The sequence below is a fragment of the Nerophis ophidion genome, linkage group LG10 (genome assembly GCF_033978795.1).
Source record: "Nerophis ophidion isolate RoL-2023_Sa linkage group LG10, RoL_Noph_v1.0, whole genome shotgun sequence".
NCBI classification, from domain to species: Eukaryota; Metazoa; Chordata; class Actinopteri; order Syngnathiformes; family Syngnathidae; genus Nerophis; species Nerophis ophidion.
Window position 1 is genome coordinate 11,549,410 of NC_084620.1, and position 23,907 is coordinate 11,573,316.

Consider the following 23,907-nt stretch of genomic DNA (forward strand, 5'->3'; position numbering starts at 1 on the left):
TTTTGCTAGTGTTTTAGTGAGTTAAATAGTACTTGATAGTCGGAGGGGTGTGTCCACGGGTGTCTTGATGCCAGTGTCTGAGGGAAGTCACGCAGCTGTATGGACGGTGCAAGCTCCGCTGATCTCCGGTAAGAGGCGACTTTTTACCACAATTTTCTCACCGAAACCTGCCGGTTGACATGTGGTCGGGATCCATGTTCGCTTGACCACTCTGATCCATAGTAAGGCTTCACCTCCGAGAATTTTAAACAAGGAAACACCGTGTGTTTGTGTGGCTAAAGGCTAAAGCTTCCCACCTCCATCTTTTTACTTTGACTTCTCCATTATTAATTGAACAAATTGCAAAAGATTCAGCAACACAGATGTCCAGAATACTGTGTAATTGCGCGATGAAAAGGGACGACTTTTAGCCGCTAATATGTCCGCCTCCAACCCGAGACATCACGCGTCATCATTCCACAACGTTTTCAACAAAAAACTCTGCGGGAAATTAACAATTGTAATTTAGTAAACTGAAATGGCCGTATTGGCATGTGCTGCAAAGTTAATATTTCATCATTGATATATAAACTATCAGACTGCGTGGTCTGTAGTAGTGGGTTTCAGTAGGCCTTTAAATATGTCATTGGGGCCTGGAAATGTTGGCTCAGGAAGACCAAGGACAGCTGAATGGTTAAACAGCGAGCTCCCAATTAAAGGGTCTATTCAATTGAATATAGGTCGAAAAGGATTTGCATATTATTGTGTTCTGTTTTTATTTACGATTTGCACAATGTGCCAACTTCACTGATTTTTCTATTAGGGCTCCTAATGCGTCTGTGCGTGCAGTCTAACCATTATTTTTTCTTATATAATTATTTTTAAATACCTTATTTCCTTGAATTGCCGCAGGGCATATAGTATGCGCCTGCCTTGAATTACTGCCCGGTCAAACTCGCTTCCCTAAATAATTAGCGTGTGCTTAGTATTACCGCCTGGTCGAACTCGTGACGTCACGAGTGACACTTCCCCTGTCATAATTTTCAAAATGGAGGAGGCTGATTTCAATACCGGTGATTTGAAATCGCATAAAGGGAAGAAGATTAAGAGCTATTCAGTAGGATTTAAGGTCCAAGCTTACGTCACACTCAAATTTTTACTGCATACCTTTTGGTAAGTGCCGGAGTGAGAAGAGGTTTTAAAATAATTAGCGCATGCTTACTTTTACCGCATGCCTTTGGTAAGCGCAGGAGTGAGAGGAGGTTTTAAATTCATTAGCGCCCCGGCAGCAATTCAAGGAAATACGGTATATATAAAATGATGTGTGAATAATTATTTAAAAAAATATATATATATATAATTATAAAAACTACCCTTGGGTGCTTTGAAGTGCCCCTTTTGAGAATCAGTGGCAGTGCAATTATAACATATGCTAAAATAATACACGTGTATTAAAAGGAATCAGATTGCAAGAGTGTTGTATGTTGCTTACTGAAGCTCCTTGGAATTCCATGCACATGCAGTATTTGAGGAGGTGGAGGGGGGTCCTGGGGTCTGCGGCGGTGCAGGGTCGCGCGAGTGAGTCCAGTTGGCTCGCCCAGCAGGCTTGACGCGGACAACTGGGAGGGGCGGGGCCAGAGCGGCTTGAGCCTCCAGTGTGAGCCAGAGCGGCGCTTGGTATCTCGTCAGCTCGTCATCGTGCGTCAGCCGCCGGGAACCATCCACCATCCGGTCTCCGACCTCCAGCATCTAAGGACGCCCGGCACCGAGCCTCATCTGCGGTAAGACCCGCCGTGCTGACGGCTTGGACAGCGGCGGCCCGGTTAGGTATTTTTGGTGGGGGGTGGGTGAGGGAGGGGGGGAGTGGAGATGGATCGGTAATGGAAATGTACCAACGACATGGAGCATCCCCGCACCTTACAGCAGGCCTTCCAGCTCCATTGTGAAGTATTTTCTTGTATGATTCTTTAATCCTATGTGTCACCTTCACAAAGGATGTGCGTTTACAAACGTCAGCGTCGTGACCTTGCGGCGTTATCCGGCCTCTATTTTATCTGCCGCTGTCACGTTTTTAATGACGCGTGACGTCACACGGCGCGGCTCACTGACCGTCCACAATCAAATGCTTTGGATTATGCACTCGCATTCTGCAGCTTAGAGATGCTAAATAAACACCAGGGGCAAGATTATTTTTATCATTAATATAGACCTATCACTTTCAGCAATTTGAAAGATGTGGAATTGATTTTCCATAGATGATTTTGTAAATGATGCCTTTTATACAGGAAGATGTGTTCATTGGTGGCTTTGACTGCAAGTGCACTCACGATGAAATAATCAATACAATTTTTTGGGTAAAAAATGAAATTTAAATATTTGGCCATTAAAGGCCTACTGAAATGAGATTTTCTTATTTAAACGGGGATAGCAGGTCCATTCTATGTGTCATTTTGCCATATTTTTGCTGAAAGGATTTAGTAGACAACATCCACGATAAAGTTCGCAACTTTTGCTTGCTAACAGAAAAGCCCTGCCTCTACCGGAAGTCGCAGACGATGACGTCACATGTTGATGGCTCCTCACATCTTCACATTGTTTTTAATGGGAGCCCCCAACAAAAACAGCTATTCGGACTGAGAAAAACGACAATTTCCCCATTAGTTTGAGCGAGGATGAAGGATTCGTGTTTGAGGATATTGATAGCGACGGATTAGAAGAAAAAAAAACAATTTTTTTTAAAAATTCAGATTCAGATGTTTTTAGACACATTTACTAGGATAATTCTGGGAAATCCCTTATCTTTCTATTGTGTTGCTAGTGTTTTAGTGAGTTTAACAGTACCTGATAGTCAGAGGTTTGTGTCCACGGGTGTGTTGACGCGCAGTGTCTCAGGGAAGTCGACGGCGGCTTTATGGGCGGCACAAGCTCAGCTGATCTTCGGTAAGAAGCGACTTTTTACCACAATTTTCTCACCGAAACCTGCTGGTTGACATTCGGTCGGGATCCATGTTCGCTGTGATCCATAGTAAAGTTTCACCTCCGTGAATTTTAAACAAGGAATCACCGTGTGTTTGTGTGGCTAAAGGCCAAAGCTTCCCAACTCCACCTTTCTACTTTGACTTCTCCAATATTAATTGAACAAATTGCATAGGATTCAGCAACACAGATCTCCAAAATACTGTGTAATTATGCGGTTAAAACGGACCACTTTTAGCTGTGTGTGTGCGCAGCGCTCATATTTCCTAACAGCCCGTGAAGTCAAGCGTACACGTCATCATTCCGCGACGTTTTCAAGAAGAAACTCCCGGGAAATTTAAAATTTCAGTTCAGTAAACTAAAAAGGGGGGCTTCACGGTGGCAGAAGGGTTAGTGCGTCTTCCTCACAATACGAAGGTCCTGCAGTCCTGGGTTCAAATCCAGGCTCGGGATCTTTCTGTGTGGAGTTTGCATGTTCTCCCCGTGAATGCGTGGGTTCCCTCCGGGTACTCCGGCTTCCTCCCACTTCCAAAGACATGCACCTGGGGATAGGTTGATTGGCAACACTAAATTGGCCCTAGTGTGTGAATGTGAGTGTGAATGTTGTCTGTCTATCTGTGTTGGCCCTGCGATGAGGTGGCGACTTGTCCAGGGTGTACCCCGCCTTCCGCCCGATTGTAGCTGAGATAGGCGCCAGCGACCCCAAAAAGGGAATAAGCGGTAGAAAATGGATGGATGGAAACTAAAAAGGCCGTATTGGCATGTGTTGCAATGTTAATATTTTATCATTGCTATATAAACTATCAGACTGCGTGGTGGGTAGTAGTGGGTTTCAGTAGGCCTTTAAGCACTTGTTTAACAAAGACTGGGCGATGCTTAACAACATTTTTTTTTGTGTGAAATGCTACAGGTATGTCTATAATATATGTAAGCCTATGTTTTTGAATGCAATTAACCTTTATACATTGACTTAACAAAATGGTTTGTTTATTCCTGGACTGAAATGAGAAAGAGTTTACCAACCAGTGGGCTGTTCTATTATTCTTGTAATGTGTCGCTGTGGTTAGATGTAGATTGAGGATTCATTCTCTGTTGCAAAATCATTAGAGTTCCTGTGGGCAGCGAAGGATAACCTGATGGTGTTGTCTGTCTATAAAAGAAAAAAAATACATGAATTAGTCTGTAGTGTCAAAGCTCTAACCCATTCGTTTGGAATGTTTCCAGTTTCTTTCAGATGGGTTTTGTGTCACAAAGCATGGAGCGTCAGGCTGAGCTTCATGTATACACTCAACAGACACATAATTAGGTACATCTGCACAATGACAGCCTGTGTCTGTGTGTTACAGTATTGTCAAATGAATACACTGAGTTAAATAGTCCTAGTTTTGAATTCAGATAAAGTACAGTCTTATCTCGAACTAAAAGATCAGAGTTTGAAAAATTGTCTTCATTTGACATTCAAAATTCCAAATGAGTTCAAACTAGGCATTTTAGATTTGCAGCTAATTTTTGTATTCATCCTCAGCATATTGAAAAAGCAAAACAAATTCCTTATTATTGAGATGTATCATTAGGTATTACGTAATTTCTTAATCACTTACAACACAAAACTAATGGTGCGTTCTATTTGTACTGGGAGGTCAGAAGTTTCAAGTTCCAAATCGGAAGTTTCAACTCAAAAGCCCCCTGAGGTTGTATTTCCTACTTGGAAAGTCCTCACGACCCCCAAATTGGCTTTCAAAGATGGCTGGAGTGTAAACAATAATAGGAGCTTCTGTAATATTCATTATTAGAATTTCTGAATACTTTTTGTTACACTAAATCAGCCATATACAATGTATTGGTGGACGTATGCACTGTGTATGGTGATGTTACTGTAGCGTGAATTACCTTCTTTTTTTTACGTGGTATACGCGTACTACATCGCTAGCAATGGCTTCTTTTTGTTTCCTCTTCAGCCACCGTGTTGCAAAAGGAGCGCATATTTTTCTAGAGCAGTGGTTTTCAAACTTTTTTCAACAAGTACCACCACAGAAAACATTTGGCTCTCCAAGTACTATAATGTCAAACATCAAAATACAGTTGCGTAGTAAGCCCCAAGTATTCATAAAAAAAAAAGGCAGAGGTTTTATTTAACAAGTATATTTAATATTTATTGTCACTGTAACATTAAACACGGTTTGAACAGTAACACTCTGTTTGAATATCGGAAAGTAAAACACTGTACTTTTTTCAAGTGATTCTTTGGCGTACAACTTGATAACGCCTCTGTTCCACGAGTGGTACATGTACCACAGTTTGAGAATCCCTGGTCGAGAAGTTGTTTGTATGTTTGTATTCAGATAAGGCAAACACAAGAATAGATTTCGTAGATGTGGTTATCTTAATTTCCGACTTGGTAGCTAGAATGCTGTGATGTCATTCACAGCTCCGACTTCCGACTTCCAACTTCTGAGGTGAATGGAACGCACCAGAAAATGTGGATGTTTTGTTCAGATAGCATTGCATATATAGTGCATCCGGGAAGTATTCATTGCGCTTCATGTATGTACATGTGAAATCTCTGTTTTTTATTCTTAATCAATTTGCAAACATTTCTAAAAAAAAATGTTTTTTTCACATTTTCATTAAGGGGTATTGTGTGTAGAATTTGGAGGACAAAAATGTTGAAGTAAGGCTGTAACGTGACAAAAAGTGAAGTGCTTTGAATACTTTGCGGATTGGAGGATTTTAGCGTAGCGGATGACATAAAAGTTGTCTCACATCTTTAGTGGAAAAAGTTTGGACACACCCTGACTTAAAGCGGCTGCTTCCTGTTTTTCCACGGATGCCTAGAGGACACTAACTTCCCAATTTATTTTTAATGGATCGTATACTGCCCTTAAACGGCTTTTCGCAGATAATGACGTCAGGCTGTTGAGGCCTGTCTCCACGGTCACATTTTTAGGTGGAAACAGGAAAAAAATTATTGTTTTAACTTTATATTCCCACGTAAACGAGGTTCTGGGTGGTCTGAAACAATTGTTTTTGAGAATAGGCTCCAGAGTAGGAAAGTCTGATAACGGCGCCTTGTCATTTACGTGCGCCAGTCGTCCCGCCCTGTCGCCGCCCCGTCACGGTTATGTGACCAGATGAGGACGAAAAAAGCCTGCGCAACATTCGCTGACAACAACAACAACATACTGTAATGTCATCATCCTCTGCAGACTACAGTGGATGTAAGTGGCCCCAGTACGGCGTTACACTTCATTCTTCTATCGTATTGGTGTTTCGGGTGGCTTTGTTTGCTTACAGCGCCACTTATGGCGGGGCTTTGCATTACACCCCTCTCACCCAATAAACGTTTCCGCCTGGATGTGACTCGTTATTGATATTGACACAATGCGGACACTTTTCTTTCTTTTTTTTAAACCGGCATCAAAATGAAACATAAATCGTGGGGACGGGCCCTTCGTTTATTCTCCGGGACTGCTTTTGCATGTGCGCACGCGTTGTGTGCATGTACGCGTGTATGAGACAGCGTAGCGTGACAAGGTTGAACGCCAAACAAATTCCTCAGGCCGAGGAGCAAATTCTATTTCGTATAATTAGTAATAGTGACATGTATAAAGTTAAAGTTAAAGTACCAATGATTGTCACACACACACACTACGTGTGGCGAAATTATTCTCTGCATTTGACCCATCACCCTTCAGACACTTTAAAGAAGTACATGTTTTGTTAAACCACTTTTAGTAACAGGAGCTAGCTGGTGGTGTTGTATATGTTTTGGTTTATAAAACGTTGCAATCAGCCTCTTTTAACAATGACTATACAGCTAACAGGTTTATGCATCAGTAGCGTAATTATCCTTATGTGCATGAGATATTCCTACAGATATTAAAGCTTTCAGTATAATATGCCTATTCCCTATCACTTGATTTGACGGTGCATGTGGAAATTCTCCATTTGGTGGGCCATCTGGAGCATCCCTTCATCCTAAATAGAAGTAGGACACCCTACAGCACGGAAGATGGAGGAATGGAGCAAGTGTTAGAGACCGAGGGGGCTTATTGGACTAAGATATAAATGCTTTATATAGCGATACAAAATGTATATTTATCTGCTTAATTGGCGTCGGTCACAAACAAGCGCATTCTTCCCTGATTGAGACTTGATGAATAGCCACTGGATTCAAGCTTGGAGATTCTGATCCTTGAAGTGTTCATGAAGAAAGGAGCCCTGCATGGGAGCAGATACAATTTTGGCACCCAGTAAACAAAGCCAACACAAACAATCACCTGGAACCTCCTCTTCTTCCCTAAAAAGCCATTTGAAGCTGAAGGAATGATGCCAGAAAACAACCCAAATGGATCGAACCATCAAATGTCCTTATGGGTGACCAAAAAGGATGAAGAGCTTTCTAACGGAATAACTAGGACACTACCTTCGACAAATCCAATCAAAGTCAGGTATGTTTTTTTTCTTTTCACATGTGCACAACTGATTGACTCCTTGTATGGGCAAATATTTTCAATAATGGTAACTTGTTAGGGTAAACTATGCTGCAGGCTGTCAAATTCTACTAGCACTGGTCCAAATGAAGAGAGCGAGCGAGAGAAAAAGAGGGAGGAGAGAGAGTCCCAATGTGAGCTGATGGCTTTTGACAGTTTGGTATTTGGTATTGAAAGCGTCTATTAATCATGGAAGGGAGAGAAAAATAGACAAGCACAACATCATCCTGCGCTTTCACTTCTATTTACTTCACACTTCCTGCGTAGAACAACTTCCTCCCAGAAAATGTTTTTGACTGATAAAGATGCGTTCATCACTTGACACTTATATGACATAATTGCACTTTTATGGGAACACAACACAAAATGATACGTCGATGTGTAAAAAAAGATGGAATTTGTCGAGGGTGGTAAAATGGGAAGACCAGTCTCTCCAATTACATACTTCTGTCATTAAACTTTTAGACTTAGTTCCTAAAGGTGCACATTTTGACAGTGTAGCATCCCAAATCCTGTGATTTCAAGACTTAAGTTTAAGTGCGGAAGTGTGCAAATTGAGACACAGCTTTTGTCTCAAATGGAATACTTCTAACAGTATACTTCAGTAGATATACTGACTATTCATAGTTTCCGGGGGCGCAAATTTTGACAGTGTAGTGTACCAAATCTATTACGGAAGTTGCACTTTCACCGAAAATGACAATACCAATATTTTTCTGCTTCTTCTCTCCTTTTAATGGTAAATTGCAACAACTCGAGTAAGTTTCTCATCTCTCCAACATCCTGATACTATAACAAACTGCATCTTATTGTAGTTCTCCGTGTAATCTAGGGCGATATAATTGCATATTGCAATAGACATGTAAATCATATCAATATAAAATGTTTTGGATAAAATGTTCTACAAATATATATTTTCTGGTCATAAGAAACTGGAAAAGAATGAAGCATGGTTGGTTGCATGAACAAAGACACTCGCGGTCTGGTAACCTAGCAAAACAGGAAGTTGTCAGTGAGCAATGGGACGGACATGCTAAACTGTCAATCGCATAACAGTATCAAATATCAGTTTGGTTGCGCCATTTCGCTGTTGATTCTCTGCATTGAGTGAGAAGACAAACTAAAAATTAAACCTTCAGAGAGCGTAGAAATTGTGGATTAAACTAGGAAATTGACTTCGACAGTATGGCAGTTTTTGGGATTTTTTCCAAACGGACCATAGTCCTTTGCCGCGCTCATCTTTTCTTTTCAAACCCTCATTCGCTCCCTATTCGGATGTACGGAAACAACAGGTAGGAAGTAAAGTGCAAGACTGTATAACTCAAAAGAGAAAGCAAAATACAAACCCCGTTTACATATGAGTTGGGAAATTGTGTTAGATGTACATAAAAACGGAATACAATGATTTGCAAATCATTTTCAATCCATATTCAGTTGAATGCACTACGAAGACAACATATTTGATGTTCAAAACTCATAAACTTTATTTTTTTTGCAAATAATAATTAACTTAGAATTTCATGGCTGCAACACGTGCCAAAGTAGTTGGGAAAGGGCATGTTCACCACTGTGTTACATCACCTTTTCTTTTAACAACACTGAATAAACGTTTGGGAACTGAGGCAACTAATTGTTGAAGCTTTGAAAGTGGAATTCTTTCCCATTCTTGTTTTATGTGGAGCTTCAATCGTTCAACAGTACGGGATCTCCACACTGTCGTATTTTACGCTTCATATTGCGCCACACATTTTCGATGGGAGACAGGTCTGGACTGCAGGCGGGTCAGGAAAGTACCCCGCACTCTTTTACTATGAAGCCACACTGTTGTAACACGTGGCTTGGTATTGTCTTGCTGTAATAAGCTTGGGCGTCCACGATAAAGTTGCTTGGATGACAACATATGTTGCTCCAAAACCTGTATGGACCTTTCAGCATTAATAGTGCCTTCACAGATGTGTAAGTTACCCATGCCTTGGGCACTAATGCACCCCCATACCATCACAGATGCTGGCTTTTGAACTTTGCGCCTATAAAAATCCGGATGGTTATTTTCCCTTTTTGTTCCGGAGGACACCACATCCACAGTTTCCAAATATAATTGGAAATGTGGACTCGTCAGACCACAGGACACTTTTCCACTTTGCATCAGTCCATCTTAGATAAGCTCAGGACCAGCGAAGCGGGCGGCGTTTCTGGGTGCTGTTGATAAATGGGTTTGACTTTGCATAGTAGAGTTTTAACTTGCACTTACAGGTGTAGCGACCAACTGTAGTTACTGACAGTGGTTTTATGAGGTGTTCCTGAGCCCGTGTGGTGATATCCTTTACACACTGATGTCAGTTTTTGATGCAGTACCGCCTGAGGGCTCAAAGGTCTGTAATATCATCGCTTACGTGCAGTAATTTCTCCAGATTCTCTGAACCTTTTGATGATTTTACGGACCGTAGATGGTAAAATCCCTAAATTCCTTGCAATAGCTCGTTGAGAAATGTTCTAAAACTGTTCGTCAATTTGCTTACAAATTGGTGACCCTCGCCCTATCCTTGTTTGTGAATTACTTAGCATTTCACAGAGGCTGTTTTAATACACAATCATGGCACCCACCTGTTCCAAATTAGCCTGCACACCTGTGAGATTTTCCATATAAATGTTTGATGAGCATTCCTCAACTTTATCAGTATTTATTGCCACCTTTCCCAACTTCTTTGTCACGTGTTGCTGGCATCAAATTCTAAAGTTAATGATTATTTGCAACAAAAAAAATATACATTTTATGAGTTTGAACATCAAATATATTGTCTTTGTTGCATATTCAACTGAATATGGGTTGAAAATGATTTGCAAATCATTATATTCCGTTTATATTTACATCCATCACAATTTCCCAACTCATATGGAAACGGGGTCTGTATAACACACATGCTACTTCAAAAAAATAATTTGGTCCAATATTCTTTATTTAATAATTACTGCATAACATAAATTAGTTTCCATACTTAGATAAGAATAACAGACCAAATTAGTTGTTACACAGACAACGTAACTTCCTGGCAGTAAACCTGCAGAAAATTGTTTTTCTCAGGTTTCCCTGTTTACATTTTCACACTTGGCACTATTTTGTTACACTTTATTAAGCATTTCTTATATTCCTAATTTTTGGACTTTCATTTAAAGACGTTATTGTTAAGTGTTTATTGGGATTTTAGAATTTTGTTAACATTGATTAAGTGTTTTCCATGGTTGTGTGGACATTTTTTTTCCTTTTACCTTGTTAGCTGATTACTCTGATTATAATCAGAAGACGGTTAGATTTCAAAAAAAAAATTTAACATTTAATATATTTTTCTCCTGGTCCATATTTTCCATGAGTCATATAAATGATCAGTAATTATCGATATCGACCAATATAAAAAGCTAATATTGTGATACAGTTTTCAGCCATATCGCCCAGACAAATTGTAAATGCACTCAGAAAACCTACGTGCAAGTTCGAAAGTGTGCAAAGTGAAACAGTTTTTTTGTCGAATGGAATACTTCCATTAATTCACTTCTGTAAGTATACTTTGTGTTAGTACTTAGAGTGTAGTGTTGTCCGAATCTATTATGATTGTTGCGCACTTTCCAGAAATTATGAGAAAAATATTTAACCGTTGCTTCTTTTTTCCTTTTTTTCATAAATTGCAATTACTTGAGTTAGTCCTTCCTCTCCCGCTACCTCCAGCACTGTGCACCTCCACTGTACTTATGAGCATTTTGCATGTATTATACAGTGGAGACACTCATTTACTGCATATTCATGTTGTAAGTTTTTTTCATAGAAAAACAATTTTAACAATATTATTCCATGTGGAAAAAAAATTATTAAATACTAAAGGACACCAAAACATAACAATTGAATTTGTTTTATAGCCAGCCCCTATAGTCCTCCAGCAGCTATAAAGTTATAAAATGATGTTGCTGAAAAGACAATGTGTCTAGTGTTTGTCATTTCTGAGCGTCAAAAATATTGACACACTCGTAGGACGGAGGATTCTTGTCCGTCCATCGCCCGACTACTGATACTGCAGCCGTTTGAGAACGGTCAGTTTGCGTGTCCTTCCCAGACATACTAAATAAGACGCTAAATAGTGCTTGCAAAACAGTGTGTTGAAAGATTACATTCCTTGTGCTAAATAATAATATATGCATCTTCTCCTCCCAGTATTATGGGCGTTATGATGCGCAGCATATATTTTGCATATTAAAGAAGACAGAAACGCAAAATAAATTGCACAAATTATTCTGCTCACTTCACAGGCGCAATGCATTTTGCACATGTTTAGTAGATCAGCTTTGCGTGTCATCAAGTTTGCACGTGTTTCAGTACACCCAAACCTTAAGTAAGTCAGGGCCTTTGCGTACTGTACGTGCACCTATTGAGATACAGTTAAGGTCTTTCACATGGCCAAATGAACCAACCTTTGACTGCGTGTGTATACCGCAAGTATGAGCAAGGATTTAAAAGTGACCACCGGACAAATGTCTTTTTTTTTCGTCTTTTTTTTTCTTCTTTTTTTTTCGCGAAAGCCAACTTGAGGACTGAGACAACATTGTTTTTGTTGCATGGTGCATTGTTAGTAATGAGGAGGCCTGAGATGTGTAGTAAGGGCGGGACAGATTTAGGAGGGGGATGGTAAGGGACTGACAAGAGAAGGGGGTAATTCTTCAGGAGGTGAAGCTCGGGGGAGGACGACAGGAGGGCGTAGGAGATGAAGAGGAGGTCGTGTCGGAACGAAGAGGTCAAAGGACCAGATGAAGGCGTGTGACATGATGTCATGCATGGGAGCTGCACAGATAGCGTCCTTCCGCCCCTCAAATTGGACAATAAAATGCCACTAGGCCTTTTTTCTCCTTCCATTCCTCATATTTATTACAGCCAGCAGGAGTAGTATAATCCCGCTACCCATCCCCCACACTCTCCTCTCTTCCTTTTGACCCTCATTTTATAACAGTAGCCATTTGGGCCAATGGCTGCTTCTTTACATGTCGAAAATGTCTTATTCCTTGTTGAACATATATCCTCTTTTTTGTACAAAGTGCATTCTATGATGCAGGAACGAGGTGGAACGATTAAAAAAAAAAGCCTCTACAATCAAATGTCAGATCAAACTAAACACAATGAAGGACAGGGTTGAACATTATGTCCCACACATACAACAAACGACTTGTTTTGAATTGTTAACACAGCTGAGACTTAGTTGAAAACTTCAGGCTTTAGTTGCCACTTCTGAGAGCTAGGTAACATATTTTAGTGTCCTAATATTACAAGACGTGTTTTAAATTGCTGGCACTCTGCTAATTCAAGTGCCTTTCCTTTTTAATGATCAATTATTATTGATCAATATATTATATATCTGTCTTAATGACACAGTCTACGTTATCAGTTAGGATAATGTGAGAGAGTTAAATGTTTAAAAACTAGCCTGTGGCGCTGTATTACATTTTGTTTCTTTCAGAAATCACTTTTGATGATCTCAAGCCACGAAGTCAGTAAATGCACCATGAGTTGACATTCAGGTAAACACATATTTCCTTATGTCATGTGATAGACAGTTTATATACTGTATTTGCCCAACACTTTGAAGGATAATAACATTATGTCCCACACATACAACAAACGACTTGTTTTGAATTGTTAACACAGCTGAGACTTAGTTGGAAACTTTTGAGGCTTTAGTTGCCACTTCTGAGAGCTAGGTAACATATTTTAGTGTCATAATATTATAAGACGTGTTTTAAATTGCTGGCACTCTGCTAATTCAAGTGCCTTACCTTTTTAATGATCAATTATTATTGATCAATCAGATATATATCTGTCTTAACGACACAGTTTATGTTATCAGTTAGGATAATGTGAGAGAGTTAAATGTTTGAAAACTAGCCTGTGGCGCTGTATTGCATTTTGTTTCTTTCAGAAATCACTTTTGATGATGTCAAGCCACGAAGTCAGTAAATGCACCATGAATTGACATTCAGGTAAACACATATTTCCTTATGTCATGTGATAAACAGTTTATATACTGTATTTGCCCAACACTTTGGAGGATAATAATAATGGATTTTTCTTACTTTTCAGTGGCACCAGGCAAGGCCTGGCTGCAGGTGACGTCTTGGCTGTCGAGACACGCTCTTCTGTGAACACAACATTGTTTTTTGACATTAAATCATTTCATCACTGAATTGCTTGTTTTTTATATCCATTTTGTTCAATGTATTTCTTAGCAATATCTGACTTTAAGTGATGCAAAGTGCCAAGATATCAAAACACATTTAGCAACTGAAGCGTACATACAGTACTAATTTGTATTTGTTGACCACAGTTGTTATAGGACATACTGCAGCTGGGGTGTTGAAAACTTTCATCCTATTAAATAGCCTGCAGCAGTATTGGTCTTTGCTACACATGGACATTATTGATTGATGTTAAGCTAATGTTCAGGTCACTTTCACTGGACTTTCATATTCAGTGTGTTCACGCTTTCCAAACCATGCTAAATAAGCCGTAAAGGAGTTGTTCCTACTACATACAGTATAGAACAGTGGAACCCGCTTATAACTACAACCCTTCTATGTCCCGGCCAACTGTATTCTTGTTCGTAACAAGTCCTCGCTTAAGTCAGTGTCGCCACACATACATGGTCAACCACATTTGTCGACATTAAATGTGACAGAAATACAGATTGTTATATGTCAACATGTGTTGTAGCATTATCTTTGTTATTGATAGGCAGAATGAAATGACAACAGCCACATAACTTTTGAGTTACACAGTATTAAAACGTCCACAATTAATTTCCTCTTGAGTAAAAAGTAAGCTTCAGTATAAAAATATGGCAGTATTAACCTGGATTCTATGCTTGTTAGCCACTGGAAGAAAGATTTGAGCAGGTACCATTGTTGTATTGTAATTGTAGTCACACACACAGTTTCCACAGCAGCTGTTAGATAGGAGTATAAAATACCATACGAATCCAAACAAAAATAGGCACAAATCTCAACAAGATGCCACAGGTTAAAAATTGTTATTTATCAACCATTCTTCATATGTCTCTGACCAAAGTCATAAGTAAAGCAATGGTTAGTTTTGGTTTCAGTCGACAATTGCTTATGTCGACATCAGTGCGTCGAGTAAGCGGGTTCCACTGTAAGCGTCCGTGTAAAAACTGCTCACGAGGACCAACCAAGGAGAGGGCGGCCATCTTTTAATACCACTAAATCAAGAGGCGCAATTTTCCCTGACCTCTGTCTGAATAATGTCTCGCTACAAGGTGCCGTTTATCACTATCCATGAAGGTCACTGCAGTCATCTTTGCACTCTTTGATTTGTGTTTTCATGGCAAAAATCACAGAGATCTACCAACTAATCATTCTGTGGTACCTTTGTGTCAATGGTTTGTTTCATGTATAGGATCGCGTGTGGGGGAAAAAATGACATGGAGCCTTCTGTGGCGCTATGCTTATGTGTTAGCGTCAGCGTGGAGCCTTCGGGCGTCAAGCCACAGGAGCCGATTCCAGGATGCCCCTCCTTCTCCAGAGACATGATTCATTTTGGTGTCCATGTTCTCAGCACCTTACCGACAGGATAATCTACTCAAGACATGGTGTGTTCCTTTGAGTTTTGTACTTTTGAGGTGAATCACCATGGGAAATGCTCAAAGTTGGCAGTGTACTTTAAACACAATTAATGTGGTGTGTTATTGTGAAAAAATATCATGTGTGCCAAGTTTAGTGGCTACTAATTGACCTGTAACATATGTCATAGATGACGTTTAGAAATGACAGTTTACATGAATTCACTGCGCCACTGTCAATGATGTCAAAAGACAGTCATTTGTGACTACAGCCTGTAACTAATTTTAGCCAGTGTGAGCAGCACACACAAGCATTTCGGCCGAACCTTTCTTTACGCATGACTTTGTCAATTCAATGACGCGGTTATCTGGCGCGGTGCATTTTTGTGTGTTTTGTCAACTCACGGGTGTTTGCTGACACGTTAAACGGTGCTCTTTGCAAACGGGCCGGATTGTATTTTGTTGGGGAGTACTCTATCAGCAGCCAAACAGAGAAGAATGACACATGATGTGAGTGTAACACCAAGCAGCCCTGCCAGGCCTCATCGCAAAGCATCAAAGCATGATGGGAAGTAGCGGACAGTGTTTGCACTACAAATGCCCTGACATTATTGGGACATGACGAGCCCTTCTGTGCACGCTTCGACAGACATTTTACTTTGGTTTTAAGAGTTTGCTGACGGTTATTTAGGCTTTGTGCATTACAAGGGTCTTTCCCATGTTGACTATTGTGCAGTTGAAGCACACCAGAAGGCCTACTCGGACAAAAAAGAAAGATTCTTTGCTTACACGCAAGACTGAGATTCTCTTCCACTACCTTTTTTCTTGCCTGGAAATTTTCTGTTGTCCTCGCTCATTTAGTCTTGATTGCTCGTAATTAGGCGTGGCCTCCCCTTTCTTTTCCCTTTGGGGTGTACTGTATGCCCTTTTATTCTCCTTACAAGCTCTATCATGTCCCTTTTAAAAAGGAGCTGGATCCATGGATACTTCCCAAGCAGAACCCAGCAAGTTCTTCCATTTTGCTTTTTGGGGGTTTGCAGTTCTCCAACGTGTTTCAGCCTTGCCTCTCGGTCGGTTGATGAGGCACTTCCACATCATCCGACTACTCTTGTCCTTCTTGCAGTGGCCTTCCTCCCACATGCTTTTGAACTAATGAGCCAAACTGAATGGTGGTGGAATGAAAGCCTATGGAATGGAGTGATAGATTACAGTAGTAAAACGTCCTCTTACAAAAGGCCATTCTATCCAGCTCCTTTTGGACTCTTGATTTACAAACATGTGCATACAGTCTTGCAACGGAGATCTTGCTTGTTTTGCAAAGCTGTCCAATGATGCGATTGTGTTGGTTGCCATGGATTGTATTGCAAACAAATTCAAGTGGAATGCTCTAGTGGTCTACTGGCTTAAAATGCATTCAAGCGACAGTATTTTTTTTTTTGCTACGCATCATTCTCATCATCTCTCTCATGCTACTTATAGCTAGCACTGGGTATCATCAGTCCAGATCCATTATTAATAATTTTTCTGTGAATGTAAATATGGACCGATATGGACAGATAACATTGCAATACATAATGATACTTAGATGTGTATGATGTCTTTCCTGTTTTAAAGACAAAACATTGTCATGTATACCCAGTCCTACCTATGTGAATGTGTGATGACATTCTTATATTTGGTTGTAGCAAAAGTTGTTCATCATTTTATTATGTTATGTTGCATAGTCTCTTTTTGTTCCTTTAAAACAATCTGGATTACAATGTAAACCATTAATGTGTTTGCGCGCTGTATTCTGACCTCATTAAAAACACTTCTTTTAGCAATTTTTGTGGGTTTTTCTCAGTTTTTTGGTGTGCAAAGTTGCTTCCCCATCTCTCGTCTTGGCCTTATATTGTTTGGGTCCATTGTTTGTTTTTGGTATTTTGTGCTGGTTGATTTGTTGGCATGGCAACCAATCGAAGTCTATTCAAAAGGAAGCATCGTGCGGATATGACACACTGTAGCTGATAGATTAGAATGCAGTGCGATGAAGATGTTGCAAAGGTTGTGACTTTCTGCTGTTTCCCTGTCTTTGATATTGTTTTCATTTACTCACTAGGAACCTTATGACACAAGCTATATTTCCATGATGCCTTTACAGGAACTGATTGGCACTGGCAGAGGCAGAGGCAGAGGCAGAGAGAGAGTGGGCCGTGCTATTTTCCGATGCAATAATTTTCCCTTCGCTTTCTATGTCATCAGTTGTTTCATGATGAAGATCGATACCAGCCTAATCACAGCCCAGCTGCCTGAGGCCCTGTCCCAGGCAGGCCTTCAGTTTACCGTGGCCACTGAGGAGGACTTTGACGACATCATGGCTATGAGCCAGGATATCTACGGAGGTCTCGACTATCTGCCCACGAGATACACCAGCTGGCTGCAGGAAAGCAACCGCACAGTCATACTGGCACGCAAACAAGGGAAAGTGGTACGTTTGTGTTTTCATTAATTGATGAAAAACTATTAGAAATAGAGTAGGACACCACATCGTATCTTACAATCGTTAAAGATACTAAAATTAAACTGTTGACGGTCTTTTGAATTAATTGTATTGGTCCTTCTTGACAGATCGCTCTGGAGTCGGTGTGTGTGATTGACAATGGGCAGACCATGCTGGTCGAGGGTCTTCGTGTGGCCCCTCAAGAACGGGGAAAAGGCGTGGCCGGAGTCCTGCTACGCTTTTGCGCCGAGCTCGTCAAATCTAAATATCCAGAGGTCAAAGTGAGCCGCCTAACACGTGATGACCAACTCAGACCCAAAGACTTCCAGAAGTATCGCATCATAACCAAACAGGTGTGTTCCGTCCCCACTCAAATCAAGATGTCAGTCCAGCTGTGATCCGACTGCAACGTTTCTTCCCACAGGGCATCCTGCTGATGCGTTTCCGAGCCGAAGACCTCAAGCTTCGTTTGTCTGATATTGGTGGACAGATGCAGGCACCGCTGTCCTCCTTCTTCTCAAACGGTCCTCCCATACGCCTGGACAACAACGCCATTTATCAGCTGTATTTGACCACTGACCTGATGCGGGGGGTCCTCCCGAACGCCACCATCATCCAAGACTGGCAGCCGTTCAAACTTCTGCCCACTAACATGGCCATCCTGATGAAGAAGGACATTGACTGGATGGTGGACGATGCCTCCAACCCTACTGTGGGCAGCCTGTGCACTTTCCCTTTCAGGGTCCCCATTGGAGATGAGTGGTGTGTGCCCGCTGTCTTCCTCATTCTCGCCAACGTTTTTATTCCACTGACAGCTTGTTTCTCACCAGGTATTATCTCAACATCGACATGTTCGGCAAAGACCTGGACCTGGTGCGCCAGCAGTTCCTGTGCCACCTGCAGCGCCACACTGCAACACTGAAGGGTTACGTGATGTGCCAGATGTTCCTGGACCCGCCCCTCTGGAAGCCCATGGCCGACTTTTGCCGCGACACCCTGAACGTGGAGCTGGTGAAGGAATACACGGAGCAATGCGTGGTGGAGTCCGATGTCATGTAGTCACCAGCAAGGAGGCAATGGACAGCTCGATTAGAAGACGAGCCAAAGCGACTAATCATACTACATTTGTGAGATTAGAATACTGTCAATCATTCTATACTCAGAGTTTGAAGCATGAGCTGTTATTATTTTTGAAAAACTGACAGGAGTTCCGAAATACTTTCTAAAACAAGATTTTTGATAGAATTGGTTGATAATTCCTACGCTGAGTCCATTCCTAATACATTGAGCTCATATTCAGATTCAAAGTCATGGACCACTGAGCTTTTCAAATCGTACTGTACAACAAAGTTAAGGTTACGTAGCAGTGATGTAACCTAAAAAGCTCTTTTTTGAAAAGACAAATAACCCTTTGGGCATTTCCAACATTGCTGCTGTTTGCCATAAATACGAGACAGCTGAGTTTGCTTAGAACATCTGCACAACTCTGAAAGCACTTTAAATTGACAAATACCTGCTGTGGTTAAGTTGGAATGGGAGAAGACAAAATATATCAAGAACAAGCTCATCCTCCTTCAGGAGAAATGATCGGTCATCTGTCTTTGTTAGTCTATTTCTTCTCATTTTAAAACAGTAACTGAAATATACTGTACTATTTTTGCAGAAAAAACGTTCTCAGCTGTGGGTGGAAAATAGGCTTTGTTGTTTGTTTTGAGATGGATAACATAATGTCTAACTATTGTACATGCTAATGCTTGAAGAGGCTCAACAGTATGAAAATAACTACAATATGCTGCAATTCAACGACTACTAATAGTGTTACTGGAACGTTTACATACTCGTGAAGTCGTTTTAAAATCTGCGTACCTCAAATACATTGTTCCAGAAAGCACTTTTTTAAAGAGTGAGGATAACTCAATACAATATGTCTTCAATATAACATTATGGTTTTAATAGCTAATCATAGCAACATGATACAATTGCATATTTATATTTAAATCAAATACTGCATATGCAGTCTTACAATGGCCGACAGGGGTAAACGAACAGCTACGTCAAAACGTTTCAAACCCACAAATGATCCAAAACCAATTACACACAGAAAAAAAAATAAGCTGGGAAAATGCTGCAATCACATAAACGCTGCAGGGTCAAAAAACAAATGGTAAATTTAAAAAAAATGCAATTGCGTAAAACTGTCATTCTCAAACTTTTTTTTGACTTAGCAAAAATCTGGCTCATCATGTACCACTATAATGACCAACATTAAAATACAGTAGTATAGTAAGCTTAAGTGTTGTTAAAAGTATAGGTTTTATTTAACAAGTATATTTAATATTTTTGGTCACCGTAACATTACACACAGTTTGAACACTGTATGAATATAGGGGGGGGAAAAAACAGTGTACTTTAATCAAATGATTATTTGATGTACCGCTGGATAGAGCCCACATACTACTAGTGGTACATGTACCAGTTTGAGAATCTCTGTTCTAAAAAACACAAAACCCCCCAAAACATTTGCTTGAGAGAACTGCTGCAATTTCATGTAACAAAACAGACGTTAGCCAGACTACCAGCAACTCCAGACCTGAGAGATATCTCAAAATGTATATTTTACAGTATTAGAGAGCAATCTATTTTTACAACTAAGTATTAACTAGGGAGATTATAGGAACATTTTACATTTATCTGAGAGAGAGATATCCCTCAGGTCTACAGTGCAAGGGTGTCTCTTAATTAAATGTAGATCACGCGCTGTGCACACCCCACAAATTGTGGGGTCCCTGTTTTGCGTTAATGAGCGCATGTAACATGTCATTTAATTAATTACAGGACGCTCCATATCAAATTCTACTTCAAACATATTCCGAGCCTCTTTCCGCTCTGTCATTGATAAAGAAATAACGGCAAATTTCCACAGATATTCTCATTTGTTATTTTGCACTAAAAAATGTATTACTGAGACAATTTATTTCCCATGAATTTGTTGTAGTACACAACATTCATCAAATAAGTTTGATTAAAAAGATAAAAATCCTTTCCAAAAAAAAAAAAAAAAAAGTGTTTTTTTTGTAATAAGAGGGTGGCCTAAAAATAAATTCTGCTTCGGGTCCCAATTTAGCCAGGGGCTACCCTGCTGCCATGCCTGGTAACCTGGCTAATTTCCTGGTAGTCTGGCAAGCTTTCTTTTGTTTGGTAAAGTTGCACCACGCGTTGTTGCATTTGTTTTTGATACTGAAGTTTTAATGCGATTGCAGCAATTTTAATGTGCAGCAGGTGTTTAATGGTGTTGGTTTGTTTTTTGGTTTTGGATCACTTCTGTGTTTGAATGGTTCGGCCACCATGAGTTTCACCTTCAAATACAGTAGGATAACAGCAGTTTGCTGCAGAACTGATATGAATGATAATTTTTGTTCTCCAATGCTATTTTTTTATATATACACTCCATTGTGCTAAATACTGATTTTAATTATGACAACCAATATTGTCAAGTCAAAGTCCAGGGAGCCTAATAATAGTTTGTTTTTAACCAAAGAAAGTTGCAAATTATCTCAAGCATTGCCCTAATGTTTGCTGCCATTTGTCCATCCATTCAAACAATACACATAGAGACAGTCTACTACTGTATTTTGTTGGATTGAAAGAAGTTCTGTAGTGACACACCCTGAATACAGTCCTGAATATATAGCAGCTGACTTCTTGGATTTAACTGCTGGAATTTATTTTTTATCTCACAACCAAACACAGCATCTGTTTGAAGATGAACCCTTCAACTTCTTATATTTTTTTCTGGGGTCTTAATTCTATATGTAACACATGTAAATAGTGTATGTTGTGCTGGAAAGCCGCAGCCTCATGTTATTATTTTGGTTCTGGTAGGAAACCTTCAGAGCATGTGGCATCTTTTTTTAAAAGAATAAAACATTCTATTTTTACTGTAAATTTTACATTGATCTCCTGTCACTTGTAGAACCATGTCAACGTGTTTGTCAGATCACTATTATTCAAGGAACTTTATTGTCAGAACATTTTCATTAGAATAAGATTTGTATTGATGTATTTGTGCAAAACTTGAGAGAGCAGGTGAAGAACTTTTATGCATGCTTGGGAAGTGCCATAAGCCACTACTGCTAATCCATTAATTTGTCAAGAAAAAAACAATACAACAAAAAACAGCAAATCATCTTCAGGTTTAAATTTCAATTTCATTGAATGTGACACTGACACTGAAATACAGTGCTTTGCAGTTTGGACTGTGTTTTTTAACAAATGCCTGTACAAGCCATTGACTTCATGCAGTAGGTGAATGAGCATGCACTTTAGTAGTCAGTGGCAATAATAGCCAAGTAGCATCCTTACCTTCGCCCTGTTGAGATGTTTTACAATCAATCAAGTCAGTTTGTCATCCTAAAAAACAAGAACAGGATACAATGTAAAGGCTGTCAGACAGACAGAGGCTAATACATTTAGAAAACTAGTTTTTAAGGCTTTTAGTAAGCTTCTATTTTTGTGAAACTCCTTTGCTGCTCACATTGTCCTTTTTTTTAACATGATTATTAACAGACTGACTTGTGTTACGTGCAAATTATAATCACTACTAAACTAGTGGAGCGAGAAATATGTATTTTTTTTCTGTGTACATTCAAACCTTCTGTGTTCTTGTAATGAAGTGATTGATTCATCTTGGCATTGACTGCTAATGCATTGGACCTCCAAAAAATGGAGGCGGGGGAGACATGAACAAAGCTTCCTTATTTAATGTCTTAGTAAAGACGACTAACGTGTCCGTGTTTTTCTTTTTACATTATGTGCATAGTTTATTATAGAAGCACCGTATTTGTCACATACGTTTACTAGCATAAACACACTTCCATTGCTTTGTGTTGCTAAAGACAAAAAAAAAGACATCATATAATTTGACGAATTAATCTATTTTTTATAGTTTAAAAGAGCTATATTTGGATAGTTTATGTTTTTAAATAAACCTTGCCTGTTTTTTAAATATTTATTTTAATGACCTATTATTTTAGGATCAAATGACTGCTTAAAGTTGTTGACATAACATCACAGCCAATATGCCTCAAAAGCTCTGCAATGTGGCTCCTATCTAATGAGCTGAAAACTTCCCATTTGAAACATTCTTTTCTTTTCTTAGTTTATTTCGAACATGACATACATACACCATTATACATCAGGTAATTTCATCATTTCGCAATACACAATACATCATGTCCGAAAAGGAGTAGGAAGAAGCAAAGCTTATTTAATCCTCCCCCACATTGTGTGTGATGTGTGTGTGTGTGTGTGTGTGTGTGTGTTCTTGTATTTATAGACATCAACAAGGAAAAGTACCTTCCACATGAGTACCAATGAACAAGTTAGGACCGAAATCATGGTCCCAATACGGAAAACCATTGCATCTAATAGAGAATGTTTCATTTGCATGGTGGTGAAATCTATCAAAATTAGGGTGGTCCCAAAAAGGAGGGATTTTTCTAATGGACTGTGAGTCTGTTTTAAAAGTGCTCCCCCTCTGGCCACCATATGAAATAACAAGTGTGTGTAAACATTTGAAGTGCTCTGGCCAACATATGCAGTAAGAAGTGTATGAAAGAAATTGAAATGCACCCCTTTTGGCCAAAATTAATTTAAAAATAAATAAATAAATATGTTAAAGTTAAAGGTAAAGTACCAATGATTGTCACACACATACTAAATGTGGCAAAATTATTCTCTGCATTTGACTCATCACCCTTGATTACCCCCTGGGAGTATATAGTGACATACTATGATAACAAATTAAATAATGAATATTAAAAACAGATTACAAACAAAAAATGTAAATAAAAATTAATTAGCTATAAGCAGTCTTTCTCACGATGTGTCGACTTTTTTTCTTATAAAATTTGGAACAATTTCTCATATTCTTTCGGTTTCTGTAATATTTTCTCGTAAAATTATTACTTTTTTATGTAAAATTATTACTTTTTTATGTAAAATTATCACTTTTTAATGCAAAATGGTGACATTTGTCATAGACAATTCTGACTTCTCTGACAATATTGCCCATTTTTTTGTTATTGTAAAACACTAACATTTTTTTGGGTAAAATGACTTTTGTCATCATTTTGCTAACTAAAATTTCCGATTTTTAATATAATGTTACCAAAAATTTGAAGTTTTCTTACAAAATTGTGACTTTTGTCGAGTAAAATTATAAATTTTAACGCAAAATGGTGACATCTGTCACATAACATTCTGACTTTAATGACGATATGTCCCATTTTTCGTTGTTTTAGACCTTTTTTGAGTAAAATTATGACTTTTGTCATCTTTTTCCTAAGTAAAATTTCCAAATATCATAATA

At 39.3% G+C, this 23,907-nt stretch overlaps 2 protein-coding genes across 6 annotated transcripts in view; one reads left to right on the top strand and one right to left on the bottom strand.

Annotated features, from left to right (window-relative positions):
• The window catches only part of LOC133560149 (uncharacterized), a 36,082-nt gene that overhangs the window by 1,895 nt on the left and 10,280 nt on the right, over positions 1-23,907 (bottom strand). The window contains exons 5-7 of one of the 3 annotated variants that reach the window (XM_061912343.1): positions 21,900-21,947; positions 13,557-13,619; positions 3,979-4,105 (exon numbers count right to left, since the gene is read on the bottom strand). The gene's annotated coding sequence lies outside the window, so the exon portion shown is untranslated. Of the gene's footprint in view, positions 1-1,471; positions 4,106-4,660; positions 7,177-13,556; positions 13,620-21,899; positions 21,948-23,907 lie in introns of those variants that run through there. The other 2 variants (XM_061912341.1, XM_061912342.1) reach the window with 2 other exon arrangements.
• On the top strand, positions 1,569-22,326 carry nat16 (N-acetyltransferase 16). 3 transcript variants are annotated; one of them, XM_061912348.1, is made up of 7 exons: positions 1,569-1,760; positions 7,264-7,406; positions 14,896-15,088; positions 17,300-17,525; positions 17,666-17,890; positions 17,962-18,299; positions 18,368-22,326. In XM_061912348.1, exons 3-7 carry the CDS (start codon positions 15,045-15,047, stop codon positions 18,594-18,596), a joined length of 1,062 nt encoding a protein of 353 aa, XP_061768332.1. In that variant the 5' UTR covers positions 1,569-1,760; positions 7,264-7,406; positions 14,896-15,044; the 3' UTR covers positions 18,597-22,326. The 3 variants fall into 3 exon arrangements, with proteins under 3 accessions (XP_061768332.1, XP_061768331.1, XP_061768333.1); XM_061912347.1 differs by lacking the exon at positions 7,264-7,406; XM_061912349.1 differs by lacking the exons at positions 7,264-7,406; positions 14,896-15,088 and having other exon boundaries at positions 1,571-1,760.

Coding starts and splice junctions, on each gene's coding strand:
- nat16 (XM_061912348.1), top strand. CDS start 15,045: ATGTTCTCAGCACCTTACCGACAGGATAATCTACTCAAGACATG. Junction 17,891..17,961: donor ATCGCATCATAACCAAACAG/GTGTGTTCCGTC, acceptor TTCTTCCCACAG/GGCATCCTGCTGATGCGTTT. Junction 18,300..18,367: donor GTCCCCATTGGAGATGAGTG/GTGTGTGCCCGC, acceptor GTTTCTCACCAG/GTATTATCTCAACATCGACA.